The following is a 25,052-nucleotide window of genomic DNA, read 5'->3' on the forward strand; positions in this document are numbered from 1 at the left end:
TAAAACTTGAGTTTAAAATTTAGATCATCAATTCCAGAATTAGGTGTAGTTGTATCACAAGCTTATGTTTTTACGATCTTAATCTGTATTTACTTGAATGATGCTATAAATCTCCATCAAACTTGATAGTTATTTATTTATAATTGAACAAAAGCGAGAAGCGAAGTGAAGAGGATCAATGGCTGGTATGCTATAAATGAGTGAGAGCAATGGGAAAGAGAAGGGATAATGCAGTCAATAATTACTTACTTATTGGTAAAGATATAATCTTCTTTCTACGAGTCGCATGAGATGTATCGTGCTTAAGAAATGCTTACAGAGTAGAAAACGCGAATTCCATAGATATAGTGAAAAAACCCCATTGCCTGGAAAAAAGAATTAGGCAATGGTATAAAGTTCAGTTTTGGCTGGAAGGGCGTCAGAATGCCCTTCTTTTGGAAACTCTCACTATTAATTTCATAAGAGAAGAAACATAGAAAGTCTTACTTAGTATCTCCTCCATCCATCTAAGTCAGAGGAGGTTCAAGCTTCTCCTCTATATTTGATGATTCATATATAACTAACTACATTTACAATCACTATTTTCTCAATACACACAACCTCAATATAAAAAACATATAAAAGAAAATCCATTTCCATCATTATTATATATAGCCTCCGCCCCTGCTTGTGCACATGTCCATTTAACCAAAAACATACTCCAATTTAAAAATACAAGAATGTTGTTTGTATACTCAAAATTCTCAATGTAGTCAATAAATTCGTCTCCTCTCAATATGAAAGCAATATTTTATTAAACATGCCAAACTTTTTTCACTTAATAAAAAACTACATACATAGTCTCAATTATTAATTTTGTCGTATAACAAGAATTCACCTTTGTCCACACCAACAATATAATTTAATAGAAAACAATATAGTACGTATCGTTTGCCAGGTAGATTGAAGTAACATTGAAAAAGAAAAGAAACAATAACGAAACAGATCTTTGCACTATTTAGCAAGACGTGACAAGAAACAAAACGGGAAAAATCTAAACAGTGAAGACTCCAAGTTAAAATAAACGAAATTTTACTATGGCCACAATTAGGCATGTTAAAATTTACCGAACTTCAAATGCAATGTTACCATACAAAGCCAGACATAGAGTGACAGGTTTGACATTTGAAACTGTTCATTTCTTTGTATAATTAGGTAACTATCTGTCAAAGAGAAAAACAAAGGGTAACTTTTGGTGATATCTAAAGTAAGATTCATTAAAATTTGCATAATTGCATTAATTAAAGAAAAATATAAATCTTACCAAATATTTTAGGTGAGCACTCTGCTCATAACATTCGACATAATAATTTCGATATTTTTTACCAGTTGAACTAGAATTTATGGATGCATCCATTAATGACCTTGCATATAGTATTTTCCTCTTCGATACATGCTATATTGATCTAATGTCATACTCATGTTATATTCTTATATTAATTTACATTAAAATAAATTTAAATTTTAAATTAATTTTTTTATATGGTACTGGTACCCGACTAAACATAATCAAAGAATTCACCATACTTGAAAATGAATATAAATAAGATGCGGTGTGAATTTAAAATAAATATTAATTATAAAAATAATGAAGATATTATTGTTAGTCTTGAGGCATGCACTAACCCTGACGAGTAAGGATATCAATTTGTACTGTAAGCATAATACGTGAAACTTTTTCCTATATGAAAGGAAATAGGGGAGAAATTACCCAATAAAAATTTGATGCATAGATGTGATATGTGATCTTAACCTGATTGGGATTAAGTGTAGTCATTGTTTCGTTTAGTCGGCTGCAATAAGGTCATCAGGATTGTCCGATTAATATCTTCATTATTTTTATTTATTTTATAATTAATATTTTATTTATAAGTTGACAGGATACTCGTGGGATCTACATGGACAAAGATGGGGAGAGCATACCCTCTAATGCAAGGTATGAAAAGTTTTGTTTTTTTATGACGAAAAAGATAGTGATGTTCACATCTGTACCGGTGAATCTCTGAGACCAATTAACTTAAATTTGACACAAAAAAAATTATAAAAATGCACATGAGATGAATCAATGGACCATAACCCATTAAGATATCTTATACCTAGAGGTGGGAATAGGCTAGGCCGAGCTAGGCTTTGCCAAGCCTGAGCCTGGCCTGTCAAAAAATCGAAGGTCTGAGCCTGGCCTGTGGCCTATCATAGGCTTAAATTCTAGGTCTGAGCCTGGCCTTTTGAAAGTCTGATGTGGCCTGTTAGCCTGTTTAAAAGCCTATTTCATATGAACATATTTAAATAAATAATTATATTTATTTTGAAATATACTTATGAACTAATAAAATAATGTTCCATTTGATATTTTAGAGAATCTGACTATATATGTCATCATATTTCAATTCTAGTTTATAATAATACATTTATATATGTTAAAAACTAATGTAGATTAATAAACTTAAATTACTTAAAAAGTTAATAGATTTATAATTTAATTAAAGTATAAATTTTAATATATAAATAATAATCGTAATAAAAATATTATTCATGTTAACTTAAATAGGCCGGCCTAGTAGGCCTCAAAGGCTTTTTTAATGGCCTGCGGCCTGGCCTTTTTAGTTAAATAGGCTTATAAAAAAGCATTGGCCTGCTCTATTTAAAGAAATAGGCTGGCCTGGCCTGAGCCTATGTAGGCTAGGCCTTAAGGCCATGTAAGCCGGCCTGGCTTGTTCCCACCTCTACTTATACCATAGCCCTTGTTGTGTGTATGTTTTGATTATCTAAACTTAGGAGAATTAGTCCATCAAATTTTGTGATTTAAGGTCACTTGGTTGATGAGTGTGAATCTTTAACTTAGAGGAACTTGGTTTGAGACCCGATACCAAGAAGGTAAACTCATTAACTAAGATATACACAAAACAAACCTAGAAAAACCATTTATTTAAATAAAAACAATCTTTATTTCCTAAATCAATAAAAATAGTTGAAAATATTATCGAAAACAAGAACTCTATTTAACAATGGGACTTTTTTTAGTTTAACTAGGACAAGTTAAACTTTTTTGTGTGTATGTAAAAAAGGACAAGTTAAACTTTGATAAAATGACAAAATTAAACTTTCATAAGAGCATTTACAATGGAGCTACTCATTTTTGAGTACTTAAGTAGGCCCCACATGTACACATCATTTATTTATAATTTTTTTAATAATAGTACATAATAAGTACACAATCCCTCCAACCCAAAACCTCTTCAAAAGTTCTTAATTGGTCCCACTAGTAGCACATCTATCCAATAACTCAACATCATTTTAAATGGGTCCCACAAAAATTATTTAGGTACTATGTCTTATTGTAGAACTAGTACCTATTAAGTACAATTTTGCTTTTACTCCAATGGGAGTACCTATTAGGTACTAGTACTTAAAAATATAAGTACCACCATTGGAGATGGTCTAACAAGTCATATTCTGATTTTATTTACATTTTTCTTTTGTCAAGATTATTTTTTAGATTAAATCCTTAAAACTAATTAATTACTAATTACTTACCAAAAACAATAGTAGCTTACTATTGGTTCCCAAAAAAGCGCAACCCCAACCGCTACCGTACACCCTCACAGTCACCCAAACACCGTAATTTCCACACTGTCTTCACACAGAAATCAATTACATGCAGTCAATAATTCAGTACAGTTACACACTCACACAGTTTTCAGACATCCAATTAACATCCAACAGTTTCAAAACACCGAATTTAATATTTATTTAATAATTACAAAGTTATTGTATTTAGATTCTAACCGTACAATCGTAATCAGACGGTACGAAATGCCTGACTGGATAACTGCGTTTGTTTTATGACCGCACTTAATCCAAGTCCCTCTTCTGAGTTCTCACACACACTTTCTTTCTTTCTTTCTACTTGTGTGTATTCTATTCTTCTTTCTATCACATTCACTCACTCCTTTCTCCATCTTCTTCCATCATCATTTTCTTCAATTTCAATTTCACACTCTTTTCTTCAATTTCAAATCCTCTTTTTCTAGGGTTAGGGTTTCCACATTCTCATGTAAACCCTATCTTCACGATCCACTTCCGATGGGTAACTGTTGCAGATCTCCGGCCGCCGTCGCTCGTGAAGATGTCAAATCAAGTTTCTCAAACCACGATCATGGAAAACGAATCAACAACGAAAATCACAACACAAACAAAAAAACTCCACCTCCGGTCACCGTACTCGGCGGCGCAGCCAAAGATAACATGGAAGAACGTTACCTCGTTGACCGTGAACTCGGTCGCGGTGAGTTTGGTGTAACCTATCTTTGCATCGATCGTGATACTAGAGAGCTTCTTGCTTGTAAGAGTATTTCCAAAAGGAAGCTTCGTACTGCTGTTGATATTGATGATGTGAGACGTGAAGTTGCTATTATGCGTCATTTACCTAAGAGTTCGAGTATTGTTACTCTTCGTGAAGCTTGTGAAGATGATAATGCTGTTCATCTTGTTATGGAGCTTTGTGAAGGTGGTGAGCTTTTTGATCGGATTGTTGCTAGAGGTCATTATACTGAACGTGCTGCTGCCGCGGTTGCCAAGACTATTGTTGAGGTTGTTCAGCTTTGTCATAAACATGGTGTCATTCATCGTGATCTTAAGCCGGAGAATTTCTTGTTTGCTAATAAGAAGGAGAATTCGCCTCTTAAGGCTATTGATTTTGGGCTTTCTATATTCTTCAAGCCAGGTACGGAACTGAATCTGGCGTGTAAGGGGATAGATTATTTGAATGTTAAGTGGTTTGAGTGATTTTGGTTTGAAATTTGAAGTTGCCTAATTTAGAAATCTTAATTGTAGTAGCTAGTTTTTTAGGGTTTATTGTTGAAATTTACGCTTGATTGTTAATGAATGCTGCAATTGGTTGGTGGGTTTAGTGTTTGCGATGTCTGTGGTGGCTGTGTAGTCTGGCATATTGGATAGGATTAGGTTTTATACGGTCAACATTTTGCATCTGCCAAGTAAAAGGGAAAGTGGGGTGATTTGTTGGTATTTTCACAAAGCTTAATTTTCCTTCCGTGTTTTCAAAAGTTTAGATTCTGAACTTGAGTTACTTTGATATGAATACCTTGGAAATGTGAAGTCCGTCTTTTATCTGGGTCTAATCTGATATGATAAATTAGCAACTCTTTACAGTTGCTTTGTTTCTGTGTTAGATTAAGCTTATTTATTTGTTAGTCCAAATGTAGCATTTCTTTTTAACTTCACTTCCCTGCAAATCTTTTAGGATTTGAAGCATAAAGTAGTGCAGTCTTTAGTGCAGCTGATTGCCACAATTGATTTAGATCCGTGATAAATAACAGTAACATAGCATTTTCATGTACCTGTTCTAGGGTTCTGTTATGATTGCTATTGTTAGAATTTATAGAAGTTGTCGGTGGGCTTGTACTAGCAGGGTTATCACTTGACACAATTAGTATTTGAGTTTATTGGTGTTCAGTTGAGTAAACTGGTGTTTAAGAAGGAAATGTGTCATTGCTGACAGCATTTGGGTAGCTTTGGTTCCATTTTCTATGGCAACCAGCACGGCAAAACTTGAGGACCACACTTTGATGGTGTCTGGCAATGTTTGGTCAGTGACTTTATGGCAATGTTTGATTGTTGAGTTGTTGTTCTGGCTCGATTTGGCATATTTGATTGTCTAGCTTTGGAGTAGTTTTATTTAGCCTAGATTGTCCAAGGTTTTTGGTTTGATGACATTGTACACTTTTGGAGGTTGAGGTGGCTGCTGGGGGATAAAGGTTGAAAATTCCAAAATCTATCTTATTTGCTTGGGAAGTTTGCTAAGTAGAACCTAGGAGATATTTGGCAACAACATTGCCAAGATCTGTGATTTAGGGTAGGGGTGAGGTTCTGGCTTCCTATTTGCTGTATGGAGATGGGTTGGCATTCTTTGTTTTATAGTTTATACATTTGACACTTGTCAAAGTAAATGCTTTGTAAGCTGCAGGTAGAGGGAAGTGTTAGAATACATTAGGGTTATTTTTAGTGGTATTGTGCTTGGGCTAGAAGAAATAGTACTTTACCTAATTTGTGATGTAAATAGATGTGTTAGGTTATTGTGACAGTACATCATGTGATAATATTTAGTTTATAATTAATCTTGTTTCTACCTTTACTTGATCATTATAAATTGAAATAAAAATTGTAGTACATTAACAACATGGTATCTTTTTTCATATTATATGCATATAAACTGTATTTTATTTTATTGTAGAGAAGCCCATGTTCCACATTGCCTAAAGATATAGCCTAAATAACTTGGGCAATCCTGCCCTTATAAGTTGATTTTGTATTGAGTTAGGTCCAAAATCTAATATGGTATTAGAGTCTACCATTGATCTGCTATTGGACCAATTGTATTATCCATGCACTAGGCCGAATAATCTTGGGTGTGAGGGGGAGAAATGGCTAAGGTCCCACATTGCTTAATGAACAAAAATATGTATTTGTTTTTTGCCACCAATTAAATTTTTCTCAAAACTCTAGTACTAAAATTGAGAAAAAATTAGTTTACTGATCTCAACAGTACAGGCAGTAGCAGTTGTTTAAACAAACGATTTCACAAATGGAAGTTGTATTATGGAAACTTCTCTTTCGATAACTATCAATGTCTTCAACCAGTCAATTCTTCCTCAGTTCCCGATTATTACTCAGTTTTCTTTTCTTCCTATAGTGGTGCAGGAATGTAACTGCTTCCCTTTTCTTGCTCTGCTAGATCCATAAACGAAGATGGAGAAAGGATTTTGTTCTCTTCTTATTTTCACTTTTCCTCAAAGTGCGATTAACTTTTGGGTTCACTCTCAAATTTCTGATTTCTAAATAGTAAGAGAAGAAATCTGATATTAATAACCATAACACAATTTTTTTTCTTTCTCAAAATTTGGTATTGCAAACATCTTTGACATTTAAAATAATAAATTGAACCCAATAGCCCATTTTTTTCACTAAATCCTCCAGAATATTTTGAAAACAAAACCGATTTGGGTATTAATGATTCTCAATAGCCCAATTACTATTTTGATCATCTGAACCCAATAGTCCAATTATTTTGGTATTAATTATTGAGATGAGATGAGCAAATCTTTAGTAATTTGTTTGAGTTAATCCACTACACACAAGATTTACTATTTTAATATTGAGAAGGAGGCTTATTATATCATAAGAAAGCAATAAAACGTAACTACTAAAATAGATTGTACTCTCTTTAAATTGAAGATACTCTCCAGCAGTTATGTATGTCAATCGAAAGTTAAAACAGAAAACAAACCAAACACCCTCTAATGTAAACCTTATTTTCTTGCAAAACAGAGCCTTTTTGTTTACTTCAGCCGTTCAGCATTACAGACATTAAATTAGGTTGCATATTCTCTATGTTGTTGACGATTGTCCATCTTATTGAACATTGTTTTACTTTCTCTATTCATGTTTCAACACTATGCTTAAATCTCTTTTCATTGCTTACAGTATCTGACTTATTTTCCATAATTGTCTTGTGGGTAATCTTCAAATTTCCAGGTGAGAAATTCTCAGAAATTGTTGGAAGTCCATATTATATGGCTCCAGAGGTGCTCAAGCGGAACTATGGACCTGAAATAGATATATGGAGTGCAGGAGTGATACTCTATATCTTATTGTGTGGTGTTCCCCCATTTTGGGCTGGTAATTATATTTATAAATCTATATATACTTATAATGCTATATATTCATGCCCTCATCTACATGTGCACGTGTGCATATTCTATCTATTTCTGTGGTGTTCCTCCATTTTGGGTGGGTAATTAATTACATAAACCTATGTATTCTTAAAATGCTATTTATTTATGCTCTCTTCTACATGTGCATGAGCATCTATGAACATTCACGTGTGCCCATATTTTCTGCATTTGTTCTATTTGTTAGTTTGAGGGAGGCTGAAGCATACCAATGCTTGTTTGCCACATTGTTTATCTGAAAATTTGTGTTTTCTTTTAGTTCATGTCTATTACTTGTCTTGTGTTTTTGAACTTGGATTATTATTATTATTATTATTATTATTATTATTATTATTATTTTTTTTTTTTTGAACAAGCTATTATTATTATTATTATTATTATTATTATTATTATTATTATTATTATTATTATTTCATCAGCTCATTCCAAATCTTATTATCATATTACCTTGATGTTAATCCTAATGCAGAATCTGAGCAAGGAGTTGCACAGGCTATTCTTCGAGGGCTTATAGATTTCAAACGGGAACCTTGGCCCAGTATTTCTGAAAGTGCTAAAAGTCTTGTTAAGCAAATGTTAGAACCAGACCCTAAGCTTCGATTAACGGCCAAACAAGTGCTTGGTATGTTCATGACTTTCCATGGTCATAATATTCAAAAAATCAGCTGTATGCTGTAAGTTTCAGTGCTAAGATAATTTAGTGATGTTTGGTTTCTATCTTTTAAAAAGAAATCATGTGAAGAAGTCTCAAAACCATTGTGGGTTTTAATAGTTAAGCTATTTTCGTAACTAGATTTTATTGATGACCATTTTTACTGTATTTTATTTATATTTTAAATTCTGAAAATCCTTTTTCCTTTGTATCTTTGTTTTCATTAACAAAAACTTAAATAGGGAAACGGAGTGGATGGTTGGTGAGCCTATGATTGGACACATTACCGTAATGAAAATAGTTAGAAATCATTTGTGGTGATTATAGGATTTTTCAGAATAAATTCACGACCTTCATGATGTTTTCCTTTTCCTGTCTTGCAGAGCATCCTTGGCTCCAAAATGCTAAGAAGGCTCCAAATGTTCCTCTTGGAGATGTTGTCAAGTCAAGGCTTAAGCAATTCTCAATGATGAATCGATTCAAAAGAAAAGCCCTTAGGGTTGGTTCACTGCATCTAGTAGTGATATATTTACCAAGTGCATTTTATTTTATTTTAGAACTAAGATTGTACTGTTGAAAACAGGTCATTGCAGATTTTTTATCCAATGAAGAAGTTGAAGACATCAAAGAGTTGTTCAAGAAGATGGATACTGATAATGATGGTATTGTTTCCATTGAAGAACTAAAAGCTGGATTCCGAAACTTTGACTCTCAACTTGCTGAGTCTGAAATTCAAATGTTTATTGAAGCTGTGAGTATGGTCAATTTTTCCTTGTTCATTTGTCTAAACTTAATTGGGCTTGTTCAGTTGGATTGTTTCAATAAGAGGATCATTTTGGTTCTCTTTCAAATTGTTGATTTTTTCTTGCATTTTTCCTATGCTCTGTTTTCATATTAATTTTCAAAGCATTGTCTGAATGTAACCGAAAGTTTAACGTTCCAGCATGAAATTATTCTCGACTTCTTATTTTGTGTTTTCACCATTGTTTGTCGAAATCAGGTAGATAATAATGGTAGTAAGGGAACACTAGACTACGGAGAATTTGTTGCCATTTCCCTTCATTTAAAAAGAATGGCTAATGATGAGCATCTTCACAAGGCCTTCTCCTATTTTGACAAGGATGGGAATGGATTTATTGAACCAGATGAGCTACGGACTGCCTTGATGGAAGATGGAACTGATGACTGTACAGATGTAGCAAATGATATTTTCCAAGAAGTAGACACAGACAAGGTGAATAGTCGATAATTTTTCTTTACATGTTGTAATTATTAGGGAATCTTGTCATCTTAAATTCTTGAACAAATTACAGGATGGACGAATCAGCTATGATGAATTTGTGTCTATGATGAAAACTGGAACGGATTGGAGAAAAGCATCTCGGCATTACTCTCGTGGGAGATTCAATAGCTTGAGCTTAAAGTTAATGAAAGATGGTTCTTTAAACTTAGGAAATGAGTAGTTGTCCAAGTGTTTGCTTATATTCAATCTGTCTTTCCACATAGTGTAATAGTCCTCCTAAATCCTGGACTTGGCTTCTTTGTGATGATTATTTGGTTCCTTCTTAGATAGGGTCCTTTTCACCTGGTGTTGTCCGAGTCACGAAGGAAGAGGTACACCGAAATATACACGCCCTTTGTTACTTGTGTAAAACATGGTGCCTTGGAACCAATGGCGTGACATGTATGATTCCGATCATTTTAACATCCCACCTTCTCTTCTGGTTTGAGAATGTTGAATCAAAACTCTTTAGTGCAGTCAGAATGTTTATCGAGGTGTGAATATCTTGTAGTTTGTATTCTTGACTCAGATTTGGTCATTTTATTCTACCCTACTCTACTAATATTTTGGCCAGAGAATGGCTGTGTATTCAAAGATATCTTATTGCTGCTTATTGTAGGAGAGTTCTGATGAGCCTTTGAGATGTACCGTGATCTTGAATTATGTGGTTTGCATGATGGTAAAGCCAGTTATGTTATATTGTAAGATTTCCACTATCTGAGTGCATATGCCATAAGAAGACCATCGCAAAACATTTCATTGCAAAAAAAAAAATGTTTTTGATTTTTCATAATTGGCCTTTGTTTTCCGATATAGTAATGATATTCCTCCCCTGATAGCGGAAATCCCAGCAATACATTATTGCCAAAAATCTTTCTTTATATCTTAAATACAGTAGGATTCTATACCTCTATGTACTACTGTTCTGTCACAAAAAAAAAGAAGCATTCTATACTACTTATTTTTGCTGGTTCTATAGCATAGTGTGTTTTAGATATTCAAGTTGTATTTATTGGTGCAATTGTTTCTTGAATTTGGTTATTATTTTAATCTTTTATCAAGTATTTTAGTGGCTAAAAATTTAGCTTTTGAGATGAATAAGAGAAATCCGACCCTTTTATGCTCACGATTGGTTATTATATTAGGTATTTTGGATTTGTTGATTTAATGAATGGGGATATTGATGTTTGTTTGAAAGCAAAGTTATTGCAAGCATATATCTCATACTAGTAGTATAATCAACCCGTGCAGATGAAATAAAGAAGGATACCATTCTCAACTTCTACCATTGGTGCTATTGACACGGGTTAATTTTTACCCATACAAATTTAAATATATTTTTGTTGGTGCATAAAATATAAATATTTTAATAAGATGTGTAGTATTTTTTTTTTTTTTTGGTTACAATTTTTTTTTATAGAAATATGATACGTAGTTATATACTATGTTGCATGGGTATAGAATATGAAGGTATGTATTACTCTCTTCGTTTTTTTAAGAGTCTTTTTAGAATAGTAACACCGAATTAACAAAGGTCTCGTTTGAATTAGTTTATTTTTGAGTTTATACAAACAACTTATACAATATAAATTATATTTTATGTTATTTTATAAATTCTCACTAGTGAAATAGCATATAAAAATACAATTTTCATGCTCAATTATTGTGGTATTATATATAAAGCCTTTATCTTTATCTTTGATAATACTCTCTCCTTGGCCTTTAATTTGTCAGAGCCGTAGCTATTTTTACAAATACTTTCTCCGATTTTTTTATATGGAATACTTAAAAAAATTTACACAGACTATGCTCTGTTTGGATTGATGGAATATAATGGAATGAAGCGGAGCGGAATAGAGTGGGGTGAAATGGGAGGAAGCGGAATGAAATAAATCTTTCGTTCCATTGTTTGAATATTTTAAAAAGGAGATGAACAAAATTGAAGGTAAGTGGTGGTATTGGATGAAATCCATTCCATTCCATTTCATCCTATTCCATTCCATTCCATTATTATTTTACAAATCCAAACAATGGAACATTATTATACTCCATTCCGTTCCGTTCCATTCCATTTCATCAATCCAAACAGAGCCTAAAGAAGTTAATTTTGTTTAGTAATAATTCTATAATTTTATGGTTTATTTCAAACCTAACATTGGACTAACATGAAAAATATGTCTCGCTAATTAATGCATTAGCATTGGAATGAATAATTTGATTTTATTTAATAAGGGTACAAATGAATCAATCGTTAGTTGGTCTTAATGGTGATTGGTGTTGGACTTGCTAGGAAAGACCATATTTCAATCCCCCGCAATGCTAATCACTGCAACTGTAACACAGACACTTGATGTCAAAACTGATCCCGAACCAGATTATTTTACATGTTTGTCTTTCACTTATGTTTGTCAAAACTGACCCGCAACTGTAATTTTTTTTTCACTTATGTGTAATTATTTTAAATAAATATATGCTATTTTAATTTTAGAAAATAATTAGTTTTCTTCAAGTGAAAATACTCAGCTTCATCCATAGTTAGAAATTAGTTTTCTTCATGCACTCAGTATTCCGATGGCTAAACGGGAACAATAAGAATCAATTTAAATGTCAAGATCTAGTGCTAACGATAGTTGTAATGGAGGTGGTAGATTGAAATAGGTGTAAATCTAAAAAATGGGTATATGAAATTTTGAAGGAGAAATTCTTCCTCTTTGTTTTTGTGGTTTTCGAAGTTCATTGTTAGATTTCTTGAAAGCTAACTTGGTCAGCACTCTAAGTAATGAAATTAGACACCAGATGCTGCAAAACCAGCAAGGCAACACTGCATAATGTTAACAATACACATCAAGTAGTATAAGTTTAATTAGACAAAAAAGATGCTATATATTTTTAAAAAGGTACTTCAATAAGGTACTTAGAAGACATTGGGTGGAAAACCTTAAAAGGTATTTGATTCATAGTATCAGTATGCCAATATTATCGGTGTTCCAATCAGGGACGGAGGCACTTAGAAGACATTGGAGGCACTAGCGTGCACAAAGATTTGAATTTTTTTTTTTTTATAATATGTGTTGTATTTTTACTTTCTACAACACATTTATTTACGGCACATTATAAACTTGTTATGTGAGTCTAGAATTTGTACTCTTCTTCATCCACTCACTACACACAAGTACACAACACACATATTATACATTTTTTAAGAGAAAATTCTAGTCCATGTGGCACTAGTTAAAAGAAAATTGTTTATTCTACTTTTAAAAGTTATTAAAAAGTAATTTTACCAATGTAAAATATACTTTTTTTTTTCTTCCTTAATTAGTGTTCTGGAGACATAAGTCAGCACGACCCTTTCAAAAATTCAATTAAGCTATGTTTCAATGTTTGATAATATCAATAAACTAGTTTATAGTTTATTGGACTAACTTGCGTAAAAAAAAGTTTATTGGACTAACTTATGGATCTGTTTTAAAAAATGCTTAATTAATCTACTGGTCCCTTAAAGACATTTTAGGTTTCACAATGGTCTCTTAAAGAAAAAAGATCCAGATTGGTCCCTTAAAGAAAAAAATGTCCGGATTGGTCCCTTAAAGTCATATTGGTCATTTCCGTTAAATTTTAACTCCAAATATAACAAAAAATTCCAATGGTTAAAATTTTAAAAATTAATAAGGTTTTTGGTGGACCACTTACACTTAATGACATCCACAATTCAGTCAACTAAAACTAACGTTTTTTGTAAAAAAATTGATGGAAAGGACCAATTGAGAAACAAATGTGTCTTTAAGGGACCAATCCGGACATTTTTTCTTTAAAGGACCATTGTGAAACCTAAAATATCTTTAAGGGACCAAAAGACTAATTAAGCCTTTAAAAAAAATATGATGTGTATGGTAACATGTTGTGTATCTATCGATATATTTACTTTTAGAGTTATCTTTGATACTATTTGTGACAACTGCAACTGTTAAAAGAGTTTTATCTGCTATGAATCTTATCAAGATTGCGAAATTGCATGAGAGATCAATAGTTGAATACAAGGTTGTTAGAATCGAGTTTTTACGTCAACTCATTTAGTCTAGGTGGAATCGAAAAGTAAACTCGACTCGTAAACTCGTAGAGGGAGTTTCACCATTTCACTCATCAGTTTCACCACTATTCTCTTCAACTTGACCCTTATACCCATATCAGTTTCACCATTCTCTTCAACTTGACGCTCATCAGCTTCACCATTTTCTAAGTCTTCACCATTTTCTAAGTGTTCCAGTTCCTCACATGTATTTAAAATAGGTACAAACACTTGAAAAGAATATCTTTGAGAAATATGTTTCATGCCTTTATCTTAATTACGCTACCAATAAGAATACCTTTCTACATTTATATATATTTCCATATTCAATTGTACAAAATTTATTGTAGATTCCTTTCTTTTTAGTATGAAAGAAATCGTCACATGATAGAGTGCATACTTTTCTCAACAATCTTTGCAATGCTACATCTGAGTACATTATGAAAATTAGAGTTATCCTAATGTGGAATACTTTGAATATAACTCAAAAGAAGATATCAATATGGCGTTTGTCGCCAAAAACAATTAAAAGTATGACACTATTAAAATTTAAGAAATGTCATATATGAAGATTGAGTTTAAGGCAAGAGACTAGAATCATAGTACAATGTAACATATTTATGTGATGTTTGTTCTAATATAAAATTCATGAAAATTAATTAGACCCCTTATTTTAAATTTTTCATTACAAACAGGTGAAACATCACATAAATGTATTACATTGTACTAGAAGTATAGTCTCTTATCTTAAACTCAATCTTCATAGATTGCATTTTCAAAATTTTAATAGTGTCATACCTTTAATTTAATTTGTTTTTTTACGCAAAAAAAAAATTAAAATTAAAATTAAAAGCATGACACTATTAAAAGTATGACACTTTTAATTTAATTTGTGAATGGTACTTTATAAATCATTAAATTCATTTTTGTAGTTTTTGTTCATCATTATCCTTAATTATAATCAAATCATAAACAACGTTCTTGTGTGATACATCGTAAAGTGATGGCTTAATTGCACATAATTTTTTCTTTATGTTTATTTTAGGTTTTAAGTTTGTCTCTCATGTTTTGTTTTATTTTAAATTGGTCTCTTATGTTTTAAATATTTTAAGTTGATCCTCATGTTTCTAAAATTTGAATTAGCTAGTCCTATAAAAATAATTAAATAGAGATTAACTAATTCAAATTTCGAAACTTGATGAGAACCAACTTGAAACCGATAAATTAAACATAAGAGACTAACTTAATATTTTTAAAATAAAAAGGACCAACTTAAAACGACATAAATGACTAAATGTGCAAGCCTAAAAAGATAGTATATTCATTGTAAACGGTCAATGAGATTAGTATTTCTCCTTGAATATCAAATGATTCTTGCATTGTATATGTAAGTTTTTTTTTGTTGGTTTTCTTAATTTATACTATAAAATAATATATAGTATTGTAAAGTGACACTCAAGGAGTATTATTTTCTATACTATAAAAATAATATAAAGTATTTTTTTTTTTTTAGGTTTATAATATAAAGTATTGTTAAGTGACACTTAAGGAGTATAATTTATGAGTTAAAGTCAAAGAAAAAAGAGTATAATAATTTAAGAGTTATCGAGTACTTATAACTTAGAACATCATTGCCTCTATCACAATTCACAAAACACGTGACACAAAGTCCATACCACACCAAAATTTTGGAAGGTTTATAATTGGCAACGTAAAAGTTTATATGTGCCTTTGGTTGTTTTATATACAATCGATAGTGCCTTTTGAATTTTGATTGTTGAATTGAACCTAACAATGAAAGAAACCGTAATTGCTTTTGTTTTGTCCCTAATCGAATGTGCATGTCACACCACACATTTCGCAGTTGCCAAGCACATGATAAATGATCGCACTAGCTTTAGGACGAATATCAAATTCGATTTTATATCTTGATCATGCTCAAGGAATGAAAAAAAAAAATGGAATATCCATTTATAAAAAATAAAATAAAAATGAAAAATTCTTTTCATTTTGTTTTATATGCAGATGAAGTGATAAACATCATTAAATATTCACATACACAATTGTAAAATTCTTGGTTCGAATACAAGTCAAAGTGTTGAGTCTAACATTGCTGACATTTGTCGGCTGAACTAATTGGATCTTACGGATAAAAATGAAGAATTATATGTTGGACGACTTAAAATGAGTGTGGTTCATTATAAATCATTTATGGTGGGATTTTTAAAATTGACCGCGAAACTGTTCTGAACTGGACTAAATCTCATATATAATTAAAAGCTCACCTCTCCTTATGTTGCACCATCCTTAGCGGATAAATATTGCATGAAATGTATTATCCTCAATTCCACGCACGTAAAAGAGGCCTTCAAAGTTGTTATGGGCAAGTCAGAGATTATGGTTTCATATTGTAAAGCTCTGCCACGACCTGTATTGATCTGACCACAACTCACAATCATGGCACTCCCAACAGAGAGAATCAACCGTTTTTTTTTTCTTACGTACATTTCACTTTTAAATGTTCATTATCTGTAATAAAACTCCAGTGAATACTGAGATGGACAAAATTATGATCTTTTAGGCTATACATAAGACCCCATTCTCAATGTAAAATTCCATATCCACTCTTGTAAACACTTCAAGTTACAATAATATTTTCTTAGCTTATTTTCTTGTGTTCTTAGTTTAGTTTTTTGCTTTTATTTAGTTTATACAGCTGCTCACCATGACTAGCTGTTCACCATTTCTCTTATGTTTTTGTTGATTGAGATTAGTAAAAAATTCTATTAGAGTATAATGTTTATCATGCTTTATTTGTAGGACAAGAAGATGAAGGACCGAACAAAGAAGTTGATGTATTCCAGAGCCTATATGCTATGTTTGGGTACAATGCGCTTACCCTTGTATTTGGGGTATGCGAGGATTTCAACCATGTTTATGCGGAGAGCTCCATCAAGTGAGCTATGCTCACTGGGACTTGCTCTTTAATTATGATTTATTGGATTAAGAAAATGAAAGATAACATGAGAGAAATATATCTTTGTAAAATCCATGATCCTGAGATGATTTTATATAAAAATACATCTTTGTTTTTATTTGTATATTAATCTCTCAAAAATCCAAACAACATCTTCATCATATAATCTCTTTTATTTTACTGCTTTTCTTTCTAATCTCTTTATATATAAATTTATACTTTGGTTCTTCTTAATCTCTGTAGATCAATACTTTATAATTACAACGATAATATGGTACACATATATACGAGGCTATCAATAACCCTTTCTTGTCAAACGACCATATTATTTAATCTTTTCTAGCAAGGTTAAGTATCCTTCCTTCAACAATATTCAGGATGCCAAACAAAATCAGGATTATATGCTTTCAGAACATTTTGTTGTAAAGATCTTAAATAATAAATTTTTATAAAAAATATATAAAATCAATGTATTAGAAGTTAAAAGATTCAAGCAATAAATTAATATCTCTTCTTTTTCTTACAATTTTCACGTTGATTCACTTTATGAAAACATTTACACACTCTATATGGCTGCGTCGTAATTCTATGACATACTAGTTCTAAACATAGTAACCAATAAAAGCTCTTTTATCCAAACGAATCTTTTCCATTTTAATCTAAACATGGTTACTATTACCCACCGAAAAAATTGTTGTATGTTACTGTATAAATTATTAATGTGGAGATTCTAATTTCAAAGAACGTGGAAGACATTATGTTTTTAGGTGTCTATATATGGAACAAATAATGATCCTCTACTAGAAACATTCTAGCCACTTGTCGAGTAACTTGTGTCACACTTGCAGCTTGCACATGGATCTTCAATATATCTCTTTATCTATTTTATTTTATTTTTTAGTTTAAAAAAGAATTATAAACACTTGCGGAGAAAACGAGGATGATTCTTCTATCTCAATTGAATTTTTTTCTTATGCAAAAGTTAATTGTCGAATTCATAACCACTTGTTTAAGAGGTTCAAATCTTTCATTATTTAGATCAATTTAGTTCTTATTGGTTGCACTTAGAGATGCCAACGAGAAGAGATGAAAACGAAGAGTACTTCTCCACTCATTTCTCTATCATATAAAATGTTACACATTTTCGTATTTCCCACTTCGGGAAGTTTTCTCATCTCATATCCAAACCTCACTTGTAAAAACAAGTTTGGTTTTCCATGTTATATGTTTTCTTCATTTTGATAGGGTTGGGTTTGGTCTTCCTCTTCTATCGTAATAATTTGTATCCTTTTAATATAGTTTTGGTGAGCGCAGCATCTTTGCTGCTCCTCTTTTTTGGGAAATTATTATTATTATTACTATTATTATGTAATTAAATGACACTAAAATATAATTATGCGTCTAAAATATTTCTAAAACACATGTAAGTCGATTGTTCGTCTATAAGTTACTCTTATTATAAGATTGACTTATATTTTTAAAAAAAACAAAAATGAAATATATCTGTCAAAAAAACAAAAATGAAATATATATTAAAACCATCGTAATAGTCTCCTTAGCACAAAACGTGCTAAAAAAGACTGCAAGAGTTTACCATGAATGTCAACTAAAAAAGTATCATGAATAACAAATTAGTCGATGTCTAAATAGACAAGCGGGACTCGACTACCAATTATGAAAATTTGTTACTATAGAAATGTTCTTTCCCTTCGTCTATCAAAAGGAATAGAATTTGACTTACATTTTTTTATAATTTTTGTTATTCTATCCTAAGTTTTTTTTCTTTCAATAATTGCATTTGAAAGGGAAAAGATTCACGTCACCGTTACGCTATTATAATCTATAAATATAAATATGAGAAGAAACAACTCAATGATCAATAATCATGTTTATACAATTGGTAATTTAGTGTTGCTACTAACGTGCAATCATATCAAATCACAAAGCATAACTTGGTAATTTAGTATTGCTACTAATTTAGTGTTGCTACTAATGTCCATAACTTTTTTTAATTGACATAGCTAAATAAGCATGATAGTATATAAAGTTGGACAGAGAGGATATGATATAAATACAATATATACATATCATATCATGTGTTTGATGAACTCTCGGGTAATATCGTGATAAGATATATATTATGATTAAAGGATAAAAGTGTCTTTTTTAGTCCAATTTTTTTTTTCTTTCAAATTAACTTGTATTATTTATAAAAAAAACCATTTTTTTAGGCAATTATCAAAAAACATAAAACAATATCAACACAAGAATTTAGCACTAAAATAAGACAACACCACCAACGCAGCCGCGCCTAGCCTTAAAAAAAAAATCAACACATCTTCTACATTAAAAAAAGAATTAGAGAACAAGAAGAAAACAAATGGAACAACATCACAGCATATCGTAATGCTCATAGGAGGAATATGGGAAACTATTAAGAAAACCATCAACACAACAATGTCCAAAGTTCCCACCTTTTCCTAAAGCTCAATTTGGAATAGCTGAATGTTTGGTAGAACCTGAATCGTTTAGGGATTTGGATCATGTCCATCCTCTTTATCTCTCTCTCATAATCTCACTCTCTCTCATTATTATTTTAAAATTTTTTATTGAAGAAAGAGATTGAAATTAAGAGAGAGATGGAGAGGATGAAGAGGGATGAAGAAGAGAGTGAAAGAGAGGATCCGATCACATCGTTTGGTAGAACCTGAATTGTTTAGACCATTCTCTATGAAATATTTTCAAAAAATACCAAAGATTGAGAGTCGATTGGACCACTTATTATCCCAGGCCGAAATTTCTGTAGTTTAGAATTTTATCCTATCCCTCAAGGTACTTAAATTCAAATATATCATTTTTTTTGGTTGACAGACGAAATGACAAAGCTATTGAAAACTCACACACACAAAGTAAAGTAATTGGGGTTCGAATCCCGATCCTGACGTCCAACACTAGCAATTTCGACACTTCTATCAGTTGAGCTAGGATTTGTGGACCAAATATATCTATTCTAATACAAATAACTTCGAAATATTGTATCTCTTCTAATATTATTTGTATTATATAGCGGCCATACCTCAAAAACTTGCCAAGTCGCAAAAGAAAATCTTCTTCTACTGTTGTTGCTTCTAACTTTGTAGCTATTTATGTTGAAAAGAGTGTAAAACGCTCTAACATAATTCAATCTAAGAGCATTGTTAAACTTTCTGCTACTCCCTCTTCAACGACTGAGATAATCAAAATTCAATTCTTTGTATACTTTAATCATTTGATATTTGGAGAATTAACCTATGTCGACTCGTTCATTTGTAGTCAAAACAATCAGCTGTAAATAAAAAGGATTCATCAACCAAGAAAATTTATGGAAAATTCGTGACTAATATATATATTTTAATTTTGTTCTCTAATTGTTTTTCCCACTCTGAGTCATGTCTTTATTAGAGAAGAAACAAATTTCATCTTTAAATTTCGTCGGTATTTAAATTTTTTTTAGTAGTGTGGAGTTTTATATTATTTTTGCTATTTAAGGACTTTCCGGTAGAAATTTTGACTATTTTTAAGACTATTATCTTCTTTTGCCTTACATAAAAGTTTTCAAAGAACATCTTCAATGGTGATACTGTTTTGAGTTTTATATATTATTAATAAGTGGTTACAATGTCATGTAATATTCTTGCAACACATGCATATTTTGCTCAAATGATACAAAATTTTGCACTCATGTTGAATCCTTTGTTAGATACTCACTCTCCCACATCATAGTTGCTTCGATGATAAGAAAAAATAAGGAATGAATCATTAAACTATAAAACTCCCTCACATATCCTCATTGGAGATGTTCTAAGTAATTAGTATATATTTTATGATAGCAAATTATTTTCTAAAAAAAATTAGGAGATTAGTATTTTATTATTTAATTGGTAAATCAAATTTTGTACTCCTATAAAGTTCTAAAAACAGTGTTTTTTTTTTTATATAAAAAAATGTTAAATATGTTTTTAATCCCTTTAAATATATCAAATTTCATTTTTTAGTCTTTCTAAAAATTTCCTTCGAATTTTGGTCCCTCTAAATTTTATATTTTCAAATTTAGTCCATGCTTTTTTTTTCAAATGTTAATGTATCATGTTCTAAATAATTATTTTTGAAAACATCTCATTATTAAGACCTTAAAATATCATTAGTTTAATTATTTAACTATTTAATATTTAATTTGAATTTATAGATAAATTTTCAAAAGTTAAAGATTAAATAGTTATATTATTGATCTAATATTATTTTAATGTCTTAGTAATGATATGTTTTCAAAAAAAGTCGTTTGGAACATGATGCACGAACTGTTGAAAATAAGCAGGGACTGAAATTGAAAACTGGAAAATTAAATGGACTAAAGTTCGAAAAAAAAATTAGAGGGACTAAAAATGAAATTTGATATATTTAAAGGACCAAAATATATTTAACCCAAATTATAAGGCGTTATACATATCATCTATTTCCTTTATTTATTCATTTTTATCTTTAATAATTCCACCTTTCCATGAATTTTTGAATTTTTTTGTGAAACTTAGACTTTTTTTTTTTGGTGTACGTGAAACTTAGACTTTGATTAACATCTCCTATGCTTGATGTGGGGGAACGACATTAAATATTTTGTGGAAGATTTTAATTAAAGGTTGAAAAGTTAACTATTTCTTCCTTAAAAAAAAAGTTAACTATTTCTTAATTTTGATGTCAGACGTTACGTTACACAATACAAACTTTTGTGGCCGTGGAGTAGAACGCTTGACCTTGAACCTAGCGTGCAATTGGGCCGAGTGGCCAAGCTCGATGCCGAATTTGGCTTAAGTCTGGTCCAGGACAAGTATTTTATTAAAAAAACACTTAATCTTTTTTTTGTACTAAAAATCAACAAAAACGTCGGCTCAAATACTATGTCATTTGAAACAAAATTAAAATAAATGAAACAAAAACTTACACAGCTAGGGATGCCGTTCACATCCAAATCAATCTACAATCTATCAAATAATTGTTTATTGGAGTTGAATTTCATTTTTCTCTAAAACGAACTAAACTACATAAGTAAATGAATATAACCTGTTATACTTGTAAATATGCCACGTTGTATTGAGCCCAACGAGTCTCTATATATAAGTATGCCTTGAAATCTTGGTTACAAGAAGTTAGAAATCTTTATTGGAACTATTGCGGCGTAAAGGGGTCTGCGCTAAGCGCAAATCATGCATCAGTCTCATATTTTTGATTCTGCCTCCTGCGCTAGGCGTAGACACGTGATGTAGTTTTATATTTTTAAGATATCTGACTTGGATTCTGTTTTATTTTAAAGCAGATTTGTTTATAGTTTTAGATCAAATTGAGTATCTTGGCCATGGAAATATATTCGGGACTTGGGTAAAATTAGGATTGAAGACTAATTAACCCAATTGAGATTTCTTGTATAAAGTTACTCGTTTGATATAGTGTAATGGAGGGGCTACTCTCTCCCCCAGAGTAGGTCATTGTTAGACCGAATTGGATAAACAAACATTGTGTGTTCTTTTTTCTCTCATTTTTTTTTTCATTTTTATCGTTGTTATTATTATTGCTTATCCGCTTGATTTGGTTGTCGTTCCTTTTGCTCCACACATCAAGTATTTTATTGGTGTGATTTTCCGACAAATTCACATCAAAGGATGGCAAAATATTCGCGGATATTTGAGGATAAAATCTGCCACGATCACAGAGCGGGTAGTTTAATGGATATCCACGGATAAAATATAAATGGATATTTCAACTACCCGCTAATTAATGAATACAGATTGGATTTAAGGGTATCGATATATGCGGATATTCGTACATACCCGTTAGTAAATAAGAAAATTATATAAATATTTTTAGTTATTAATTAAATATAAAAGAAGCTTTTAAATTCTTTAGAACTTTGTGATGAACTTTGTTTTGATCAGAAATGAATTTATGGATTTTTTTTCTTAACAGAAATGTATGAATATTATTATATTTTGGTGAAAAGAAGGAAAATAAATGTGTTACTTTTATTTTTTGTTTACAATGAGATGGGGATCGAACTCAGGACCTATAGCGTACTACCCAAACTCCTCACCACTAGACCAAACATAGTGGCTTAATAAATGTGTTACTTTTGTTGTTAAATTGAGAGAGTGCAATGTATGAATATTATTACGTGTTAATAATTTTTTTGTTTCTAAGATTCACAAATAAAAAAAACTAATTAAAATAAAAATTCTTTACAAAAATCGCTATCTTTTTAGAATATCGTTATCCATGAATATCTAACCGCGGGTACTTCAAAATTCGCAGATTACCCGCTTAGCAGATATCCATACGGATATACGACGGATATGGATATCGTAGTTATTCAATGGAGTGGACCCAGATATTATACTATCCACTTTCATGGATATTGATTTACATCCGTATATATGAAGATCTATGACGAATTTTAAGACGATACTTAAAAATAAAAATTATAATGGCATTTTAATAAAAATTATTAATTTTGGTAAAAATTTATTGTTTAGATATTTTATAGGATACAAAATGAATTATTAAGTTAATGTAATAAGTTTTGTTTTTAATAATACTGATGAAAAATTTAATTTTTTTGAGTCATTATTAAATATAGATTTTTTTGTTTTAATTAATTAAAAAAAATAGAATATAAAACTTTTATATTAAATGGTTTTTTCTTTTTACATTTTTAGAGGATAAGACGATTGTCTTGTCTTTGGACGTGTCCCATCTGTATTAGTCTATTATTTCAATAATACTTTTTATGGTTTTTTTTTTTTCCTTTTTCAAAATTGATCACAATTTTTTATGTCCTTCATCTAGCGAGATACTCTCTCTGTCCCATAATATAAGCAAAAAAATATTTTCACATTTATTAAGAAAAATAAAAGATGGTAATTTTAAGAAAAAATATTTTCACATTTATTAAGAAAAATAAAAGATGGTAATTTTAAGGATGACTTTTTGTGTTTGTGTTGAAATAAGTTTCATGGAAAGATGTAAAAAAAAAATTATTTGTTGTTGATTATAGGGGTATTCGTGGTGCGGTTTGGTTCGGTTTGAGCATAAAAGTCATTCTATTCACGAGATAAAATTGCATGCGGTTCGGTTTGGTTCGGTTGGTTTTTAAAAAGTCATCCAATCCAAAATAAACCAAACCAATGCGGATATATAGGGTTGGTCCGGTTTGTGCGGTTTATCGTGATATAAAAAATATGACAATATTACCAACTTGTTACAAAATAACATGGGGACATTTTAATTTATGTTATTGTTTACATGATATAATATACATAAGAACTTATTTTTGGTACTAACAGTATAGTTCTGAATCGCGTTAAATGATATGTTTTGCGAGCCTATTGTTTTATGGGCTCAATTTGGGTTGTACTTGTTAAGTTGGACTAGGTAATAGGTTGATTGCTACTGGTTGATAGAGTTAAGTTAAGTATTGCGGTTTGGTTTGGTTTGGTTCGGTTTTCTAAAATGAAAACCGCAAACCAAACCAAACCGTAAAATCATCCGTGCGGTTTAAAGTAAATGCGGTTTTTTGCGGTTTCGGTTTGGATTGGTTTGGTTTGCAGTTTTACTTTTGGATCGGTTCGGATACGATCACCCCTAGTTGATTATGATAAAAAGTAAAAGCTATCTTGAAAATGATAAAAGTTTCATTTTTTCTTATAATTTGGGACATGAAAAATTGATTTTTTTTCTTATAATATGGGACGAAGGGAGTACATCATTTAGTAATGTAAATTTTACCCAAAAATATCTCTTAATAATGTATATCTTATAAAAAAGATATATTCCGTAATATTTTTTCTAATGTGAGTAAATCTCGAAAGTGAAAAATAACCATATACTCTTTTATTTTTAGATGTATTTGGATTGGATAGGGAGAGGATCCTCTCTATCGGAAAATGGATACATTGAAATCCTCGCCACATGTTTTTTTTTTGCAAGTTGACCGTAGTGTAAAAAAAAATGGAAGGCCAAGATCTAGACATTAATCCCTCCGATGAAAATTACACTGGAGATGATTCATTCCCATTTGGATGGGAGAGGATCCTCTCCATTGGAAAATGGATCCAGTCCAGTGAATTTAGTTTACTCTCTCCCCTTTTCTCAATAAACAACAATCAATAAAAATTGTTTTCACACCTTTCAATGCAACTTATTTCAAATTATCATGTTTTAGTTTTTCAATAAATGTGATTTTTTGTATTTTTGTTTATAAT

General features: G+C 30.9%; 1 protein-coding gene across 1 annotated transcript; it reads left to right on the forward strand.

Annotated features, from left to right (window-relative positions):
• The first annotated feature begins 3,898 nt into the window (after positions 1-3,898).
• LOC123889236 (calcium-dependent protein kinase 13) lies at positions 3,899-10,368 on the forward strand. The gene is made up of 7 exons (XM_045938477.1): positions 3,899-4,762; positions 7,591-7,734; positions 8,257-8,409; positions 8,823-8,938; positions 9,023-9,190; positions 9,440-9,673; positions 9,753-10,368. Exons 1-7 carry the CDS (start codon positions 4,123-4,125, stop codon positions 9,900-9,902), a joined length of 1,605 nt encoding a protein of 534 aa, XP_045794433.1. The 5' UTR covers positions 3,899-4,122; the 3' UTR covers positions 9,903-10,368.
• The last annotated feature ends 14,684 nt before the right edge of the window (positions 10,369-25,052 follow it).

Source organism: Trifolium pratense, linkage group LG6, assembly GCF_020283565.1.
Source record: "Trifolium pratense cultivar HEN17-A07 linkage group LG6, ARS_RC_1.1, whole genome shotgun sequence".
Lineage (NCBI taxonomy): Eukaryota > Viridiplantae > Streptophyta > Magnoliopsida > Fabales > Fabaceae > Trifolium > Trifolium pratense.

Bases quoted from the DNA above. Each gene is read 5' to 3' on its own strand.
- LOC123889236 (XM_045938477.1), top strand. From the start codon at position 4,123: ATGGGTAACTGTTGCAGATCTCCGGCCGCCGTCGCTCGTGAAGATGTC. The intron at 8,939-9,022 runs GTTGGTTCACTG...TGTTGAAAACAG, and splicing joins TCAAAAGAAAAGCCCTTAGG to GTCATTGCAGATTTTTTATC. The intron at 9,674-9,752 runs GTGAATAGTCGA...AACAAATTACAG, and splicing joins AAGAAGTAGACACAGACAAG to GATGGACGAATCAGCTATGA.